The following is an 8,312-nucleotide window of genomic DNA, read 5'->3' as shown; positions in this document are numbered from 1 at the left end:
AGGGAGCTGAGCAGACCGTCCCTTCCGTGACTTCCTGAATTTCTGCCAGGACGGATTCTCCTCTGCGCTAGGGAGAGTCCCAGAGGAAAAGCAGCTGTGGTGGGGGAGCGGGCAAGACAAGCTCTCCCCCTGAGCCCTTGACTAGCAGGCAAGCAGGACTCTGGGAGCCAGGGATCGGTGTGTCTTGCTGGGAGAGAAGAGCTGGAGAGCAGAAAAGGGCACTGGAGGAACTGTAGAAAAGTCAGTGTGATGGCCAGGTCATGGGCAACCAGACCTAGTGGTCAGAGGCAGAGTCCACACTCACAAGACAGGAGTTGAGAGTCAGCTGGGTCAGGACACGGGAAGAGCAGAAGCAAAAGACCAAATTGTGTTCAGCACCTCAAGTCAGATGAGTCACCCCGAGTCCGCATGCCAGGAAATCAAGCCTGGGGACCGGGAGCAGGAACAGCCAACACGGTCCAGAGGGGGCGGGTGGGAGCTCGGGTGTTCAGACAGCTTCTTGTTCCTGCTGCTGGTTTAAGGAGGTCCTGGGGGCTGATTAGCTGCTCTGGGACTCCGCCAACAGAGCCTCAAACTGGGTCTGGACTTCATCAGTCCTAGGTAAGCAGTTTTTCGTAGGCTTCCAGGTGGCGTGCTGGAGGGTGGCTGCTCCCAGGAACCCTGCAGACCCGGGTTAATGACCCATGGGTCATGACAGTGACTGATCTCTCCCCGCCCAAACCTCCTGCACGAAACAGTCTGCAGGGTCCCGGACGCATCCTCTGAGAATAAAAAAACCACAGTCATGAGGACAAATAGGCTATGGAACAGGAGCCCCCTCTTTGTTGCAACAGCCCCAAGTGCCCAGAAGAGTGGATGGTTCTTACCTCCAGGAGATGCCTGGGATCTTCCATCTAAGCCTCATTGGGACCCCTGTTTCTTGGTCTGACAGGATGAGACCATCTGTCCCCCCTGCTCCCTGCGCTGGGCTGGCTGCAGCACGCATCTGTGTAAGAGGCTGGGCCAGAGAGATGTTACAGTCAGGGTCCAGGCAGCCCAGAAGGAGAACAGAGGGTCTGAAACCAGAAGACGAAGCAATCAAATCAGCGGATTCGACAGAGAAGTTTTGTACCCTACAGGGACATCAAAGAAGGTCTGTTAGGAAAGCTGAGATGTTAGTCTGGAAACTGCGAAGGCAAAGATTGTGACTTGTTAACGTTCAGTTTAAGTCACTACAAAGTGTGTTTTGTTTTGTTTCTCTGTTTGAAATTTGTCTTTTTCTCTTGCTTAGTTTCACTTAAATCTCTTCTTTGTTACTGTGCTTCCCAAAGCACCTCAGTGTCGTGTGTTCGAGTGAAGTGTGAGTCTCCAGCCTACCCAACAGGCTGAGCTGTGCCCTGTCTCTCTGAAGGTAGCGAATAATTTCTGAGCGGTGCTGGGCCCAGAGTCCAAGGGCAGTTCACAAGACATCTCCTATGAAGCCCAAAGGGACCAAAGGAGCAGGAGCGATTCAGGCCCCATTGACCCATGGGAACTTCTCACAGAAGAGGCCACACTGGGCTCCAGACACAGCCAGCAGGATCCCTCCCACAAGCTGGGCCATGTCCTTCCCCTCCCAGCCCCACAGCTTCCTCCCCACCCCAGCCTCAGGAACCCCTCCCACCTCCCTGCTCTCCGCACCCACTCTCCAATACCAGGCTGTTTCCAGAATGGAAGCAGGTGCGTACCAGAGTTCACTCACCGCTAGATGCTGGCCAGGCCTCGTGTCACCGCTTTCTCGCTGGGCTAGCAACCCCGCTGATACTCACGCTTGCAGTTTGTTGTCTGGGAACTCAGCCCTCCAACCAGGTGACTGGCCTTTAGTCTACTCCTTCCTGGAGTCATAGACTAAACGACTTCCAAACAAAGTCCAAAAATGTCTTGAACAGAAACAAGGCCTTCCACCCTCGTGGGGATTTCTTCCTCAGCCTGATTTTGGCTCGGCCTGCCCTTCTTGGGTTTCTATGGTCTTCTGTGTCCCCTTCCTTAGGGACGGTGAGAGAACCCAGTCCTACCCTGGACTCCAGGTTTTGGCCCAAGGCCGTCAACTGAACAGTTCCCTCTGCTTCTGTACTTTTGCTGCTGTTTCCCCTTGTTTCCTCTCAGGTGGGGCTCACTTGGTCATCCATTTGGCCTAGCCCCAGGCTAGGCAGCCATAGGCCAAGCCACCCTGTTAGATATCCTCCTCCTTCAAATCCGGTCCAGCCCGGCTGACAGGTTTGCTGAGGGGATGGTGAAACCCGATTGCTGATCAGAAGGAGGTCAGAGTCTTTTCTCTAGGAGCTGAAGGTCCATTTGTCCTGCTGTGGGAAGTGGAACTGGAGAGCGGAGATGTTAGGTGAAAGAGACTGCATGATGGAGTTGGAGACTGAGGGACGGGAGCCTCCTCCCAGAAACGCTCCCAGGAGAACAGGTTTGAGGAGTTCTCTGGGGAGCCTCTTGCTAGGAAAAAAACAAGGGTGGCACATTGCTGGAGATGTCTCTGTCCCAGGGATGGGGGAAGCTCCCAGCCAGGCTATGCAGCAGGGATCCCATTTCTCCCCCAAGAAACCCATATGCCCAAAGAAGTCAATGGCTCTTACCTCCATGAGGGAGCAGGGTCTTCCCTCTCAGCCTCTTTGAGAACTACCACTGCTTGGTTTCCTCGGACAAGGGACCTGCCCCCACTGCTCCCTGAGGTGGTTCAGCTTCTGACTACACCCATCTGGGAGGCTGTCAGACGCTCCAGGGCCTAGAAGACATGAGCGGAGGAGGCTCCTCTTCATGTCAGACTCTGAGAGCCCATAGAGGGGCCAAAGGAAGAATAAAGGGCAGGAGATGAAGCTAGCCCTGAGCCTCTGTCCCATCCTCACCTCCTCAAATGTGGAGCTTCCTGAGCTTCAGTTGGGCAGACAGTCTGTAGCCCTGACCCAAAGGTCCTTCTGCGCCATATGGGGCAGGAAGATCTCTGCCTGGGAGCACGGGGAATGGGATGGGGGTGAGATTAAGGAAAGAGGGGAGGGGTATGGGTGTGAGGGAAAGATGAAGGAATTTGGGGGGCCAAGGGAAGGACTCGGCTCCACAGAGAGGGCAGAGAATTTCTGTGAGTGCCAGGGGCCTCCATTTCCGCTTCCACTAGCCCCGCATTTACAGTGAGACAGAGCAGTACCTGCAGCAGGGAGCGGGACTTGCTGAACAGGGAGGGGAACCTTTCAGAGCATCAGAGGAGCCACAGCCCTTGCAGCGCCTCGGGCATCTGGTGCAAGTGCCTGATGATGTGAAGCTGGCCCATGACCTTGGCTGTGACATCCTCGTGCTGCAGGGGAACGAGAACCTGTCAGAGACTGAGACACTCCCCAGGAATCAGGGAGGATGAAGGGCACCTGGAACCAGCACCATCATTTCCACCCAGCAGCTGCTCATGTCTGAGTGGTGGATTCACCCTCCCGACCCCCAGGATGGAGGCTTGCTGTCCTCTCTAGTGACCTCCGGTGCCAACCCCCCTCCTTGTACGGTGAGCTCCTTCCACCTCCCCATCCGTGCCCCTGACAGCTGTTCCACCTCCAACCCACCTGGGGACACCGCTCAAGTTCGTAGAACCCTCTCCTCCACCCCTACCTCCATCCGCACCCAGGTAGGGCAGGGAGGGGGCTGTAGCAGGGTGGCGGGGGGCAGGAGGGATTCTGGCAGCAGTGAAGTGGGATGGGGAGAGGCTGAGACCTTTCCCCAAGTCACCCCAGTGACAAAAGCTGAAGCCACAGGATGGCAGCCCTGGTGAATGAGGCAGGTCAGCAGCCCCTGCTGACTGAATCCTCCCAATCTCTCGAGAGCGGGTCCAGCCCTACCAGCAGCAACACCAGCTTCCCACGCCCATGTGCCTCAGCCCTTGCTGGTCAGTCGCCATCTCCAGTCAGTCCTTGGCCTCCCAGGCTGCCGGGAAAGGGAGCAACTCTCGATGGTGGCTCGGGTGACATGGACACTAGGCTATGGGGAAATGGGTGCAGCTCTGTGGGGCAGGAAAGGTTCCCAGAGGGCTCTTAGGGGACTCTCCTGTCCTTTCCAGGAGTGATAGCAGAGCACCACATCCTAAGAAGAGAAGTCCATGAAGTCCAGAAGTCCCCACTAGGCTCCTTGCCACCAGGCCAGCGAATGGCAATAAGATGGGAATGAGGCCCTGGCCTCCACCCCAAGCTCCTGAGTCGATTGCAGCTGCTTACCGTGACCCCCATCAGTTGCTGGGCTTCCCCCAGGAGGGAGTAGACGAGCACCAGCCCAGCCTGGCTGACACGTAGCACGGGGTCGTGGATAGCCAGCACTGCTGTCTGAAGGAAGGATCTTTTCTGACCGATGGAGAAGAATTTTCCAAAGACCTAAAACCAAGAGGACACGAGGCTCAAGCAGATTGGCCAGAGCCAGCCTCCAAGTCCTGGCCGTACAATGGCATCACCGTCTAGTGCCCCAAAGGGCGGGGAAGAGAGCTGCTGTGGCCAAGGCAGTTCATTCCCCAGGAGGCTTTCAGGGTCCCAGGGCTCAGGGAAGCCCCTTTATTAAAAGGTCGTAGATGCTGAGGGACCAAAGCCTCCAGTGGCTCTTCCGGGAGGGCAATTTCTGGCAGGGGCCAGGATGGGCTGGAAATGGATCTCTAATGTGTGTGAGCAGGCCCACTCTGCTGTGCAGGGCACCGAGATGACAGGGGACCCTGTGTTGCTTCCAGCAGAGAGATCTCCTGCACCTCAGCGGCTAGAGGAGTGTGTGTGTGTTGTGGGGGGCGAGGGGGTTGGAGCTGACAGACCAAAGGTCTCTTCACCCCAGCTTAGTGATTTCTCTCATTGCTGGGAATGGCCTCTGCATCTCCTTGGTTTCTTCAAGGGGAATCCAACCTGCAGCCTGACAAGGACAAGGAGACTCATGGCCCAGTCCCCATCCCAGACGCTCCTCGGAGACTTTTCTTCCGCTGCAGCAATTCAGCTTGTGGGAGGCGGGACAACCTCACACAGTCTCTCTCACAGGGCGTCTGTGGAGCAGCGTTCTGTCGATGCCCTTGTCGATCCAGGAGCCGCTCCAGGGCCTCCTCTGTGATGTTGTGGAAATCACCCATTTCACCTTTTACTCCAGGCTGGGGGCACTGTGTTATGGTGTGTTCGAAGGTTTGGATATTCTCACCACAGTTGTGAGACGGGGGCGGGGGGGTGTCTTTGATTTTCTACTTCTGCAGCAAGTAGCCGCAACTTGGGTCAGTGACAATGTGCTTCTTTGGAACAGTGGCTGAGGACCAGATACTCTGCCATTCCCTGGCTGGGTCTGGAGATATGAGGGGGGCGCATGTGGTCCATATTGGCTCTGGAGCTCACTATGTCCCCTACCCAGTTCCCAGGTTGGGGCATTCTGCTTCCTGACCGGCAATGGAATTGGGCAAAGCTCACCTCCTTTCTCTTCTTCTACACGGTGCAGGGAATTAAACAAGGGTCTGATCAAGCAATCGTGACTGACTGACTCAGGGCTCTCCTCTCAGACACTTGGGGATCAGCCAGGGGGACAAGGAGCAGAGAGACACCCAGAGCCAAAATCCTATATTAACTCACCCACCCGGGGATCCTCCTTATGCTACGTAGCAATGCAGCCATGCAAGACACTCAAATCACGGCAACTAGCGAGGTTCCAATGTGGGACCTTTAGCACCAGCCTGTCCCACTGGTTGCTGGATGAGGAGCTCTGAGCTGGAAATAAGGAGCGGGCTCTTCTCCTGTCTCCAGGAGGCATCCACTGCAGGGAACCCAGCCAGCCCCACTCCCCGGGCTGTGTCATGCCCTGGCACAGTGCCCTTACCTCCCCCACTCTGGCTGTATTTTTGTAGCCCAAGAGCCTGCTGTCCTGGTGCCAGTCATAGCACCAGAGATCTTCTACGTCATGTATGGTCAGGCCTGGAAGAGAGAGAGAGAGAGAGAGAGAGAGAGAGAGACTTTTCTCCTTCTGGTTGCAGTTTCTGTGTCCTTCCAACCCCATTGGTGGCTCCACAGTGGAGTGGAGAAGAACAGAGGCAGAGAGAGACTTGTCCTCCAGCTGGGGTCAGTCTGAGAGAAATGGTCTGGGGTCCCATTATCCACCTGTGGTCACTCTTAGTCCCCTATTGGGTTCCGTGTCCCAGCTGGGTTTCTTACCCCTCTGTTGGAGCAGCAGCTGGTAGAGCCGGTAAGTCCCCTCCCTGGCCTGCCGGCTGATGTCCTTGTCTGGATCGCTGACAAATAGAGCCAGCTGGGCCACATGGTGCCCCATCCTAGGAAACTCGGCTGAGATCTAATGGAAGGGAGAGGAGAGGGGACCCCATCAGCATTTTCCTGTCAGCTCCCCTGGGCCAGAGGGCTCCTTCCCCTTAGCTCCTCTGCAGGAGATGCTGGGGGAGAGGAGCTTGAGATCGACCCTTCATTTGCTCTGCTGCCAAGGGAGCCTGGAGCTGCTTTGGGATGCCAAGCAGGGGTGGAGCATGGGCTCCTTAAAGGCCCAGGGACAACACTGAACCAGGACAAGAAGAACTTGACTCAAGCCTAGCTCACTCCCTGCTCTGACTCTGCCTCCCCATGAAGAACCCTCCTAAGCCACAGCCCCGGCCGCAGCAGATCCTGCAGCCCGCTGGAGCCAGCCCGTCTCCGCCTGGAGCCAGCAAGCTGGGATCGGAGGTCACTTACGTCAAACTCAGGGAGGGTGACCGTGTATCTCAGCAGGGCTGTGCTGCTCCTGATGGCCCTGGCTCGCTCCTGCGACACCCTGGACATGACCCACAAGTTGATATCCTGTGGGGAAAGGAGGCAGGTCAGACTCAGTGGCCAGGTGCACCTGCTTTGCAAATGATCCCCCCATGCCCCCAGCCCCAGGGGCCTGAGACATTCTGCACGGGGGGAATATCTGAGGCCTTGATGGCAGATGGTCCCATCCTCCCAGAACTCCTGATTCCTGAACAGTTCACCAGAAAGGAGACTGAACCCTCGGCCCTTCCCTGCTACGAAAATCCTTGGGGGGATGTAGGGACTGACTGAGAACACAATTCCCCGAGGAATTTCAGAGCAGATCAGAGGGAAGGGCTGATTCCCTGGGGTCCTCCTGTTTCTCTAGGAAGGAGTGTGTGCCTCTTCTCTGAGAACCATCTCTCGAATCTCATGGGGTGTGTGTGTTGGAGGGGTGGGGGAAGGGTGGGTTTTCAGACTCTCACTCCCCAAGACAGCCAGGAGCCCTGTGGTTAGTGCTCAGCAGAACCAGGCAGAGCTCTGGCTTGAAGTCCCAGCTCCTTCCTCTGTCCCTCAAGAAGGAAGGACCTGACACTGCATTGCACTGACCTCCCCAACCAAGAACGGCCCACTGGGGACCCAGCTAGGAGGACAGAGTGGAAAATGGATCTTCCAGTCTCTCCTTACCAGTCCCCCAAAGAGTTCAGGTGAAATGGGACTCACCTCCAAGATGAAGTGGAGCCTGTCTGTGTCTGGGGACTCTGCCAGCAGGTTCCCCAGCATGGCATCCAGGACCTCTGGGATGACTTTATGCAGAGCCTGCAAAGCATGGGTCAGAGTTAGGGAACCTGGGCCTACACCTGCCACAGGATGGGAAGAGGGGTCTCTGGGAAGCACTGGGGAGACTCCAAACACATATCCTGGCCTCTCTCCTTCACATCCCACTGCAGGCAATTCGCAAGAATTGATGACCCCTGGACCTTTGATCCATGAGCTTAGGAGGTCTCTGCAGAGGGCCTTGTAGGCAGAAGAGTATGAAACAGCCAAGTTGCTATGGATGGAAGCTGGGATTCTGGGCAAAACACGGCTTATGGAAGAAAGAAAGAAAGAAAGAAAGAAAGAAAGAAAGAAAGAAAGAAAGAAAGAAAGAAAGAAAGAAAGAAAGAAAGAAAGAAAGAAAGAAAGAAATCCCCCAGGGAGGGGTAATCTCTTCCCTGCTGGAGGGAAGAATCCAACCCTGCAGCTTGTTCCAACTCCGTTATCCCACCCCTAAATCTGGAGCTCCAGCGAATCAAGGGAGCAGGACCAAGGAGCACTCTGGAAGAGGAGGAGGATGGAGGAGGAGGAGGTACCTGGATGCCGGTGGTGTCCTTCTCCGTGCCCAGGGTGAAGACGGAGTGAAGGGCAGCTCGCAAGAGGTGGGTCTCTAGGGCTGGCTCCAGGGCAGGTTTCATGGTGCTGGCAAGAGAGAGGAGCTGGTATTAGACTGTGCAGTACGGGGGTGGGACTGTCGCCAACACGGACACCAACCCACAGGGATAGAGGCACAGGCTGGTGAGATTGGAAACTGAGGCACTGAGCTCGGGAATGACAAGG

The 8,312-nt window shown here is 56.2% G+C and overlaps 1 protein-coding gene across 1 annotated transcript; it reads right to left on the bottom strand.

The window, feature by feature from the left end:
* Positions 1 to 2,294: 2,294 nt before the first annotated feature.
* LOC311531028 (maestro heat-like repeat-containing protein family member 7) lies at positions 2,295 to 6,925 on the bottom strand (the record flags this gene model as incomplete). The annotated part of the gene is made up of 6 exons (XM_084648086.1): positions 2,295 to 2,336; positions 4,221 to 4,367; positions 5,824 to 5,918; positions 6,156 to 6,291; positions 6,681 to 6,785; positions 6,878 to 6,925. The coding sequence occupies 6 exons, from the start codon at positions 6,923 to 6,925 to the stop codon at positions 2,295 to 2,297; spliced, it is 573 nt and encodes a 190-aa protein (XP_084504212.1).
* Between the last annotated feature and the right edge of the window lie 1,387 nt (positions 6,926 to 8,312).

Source organism: Lepidochelys olivacea, assembly GCF_965140295.1.
Source record: "Lepidochelys olivacea isolate rLepOli2 genome assembly, chromosome: 14".
Classification (NCBI taxonomy): domain Eukaryota; kingdom Metazoa; phylum Chordata; order Testudines; family Cheloniidae; genus Lepidochelys; species Lepidochelys olivacea.
The sequence above is the reverse complement of the archived record's forward strand: the minus strand, read 5'-3'. Positions and strand labels throughout refer to the sequence as shown.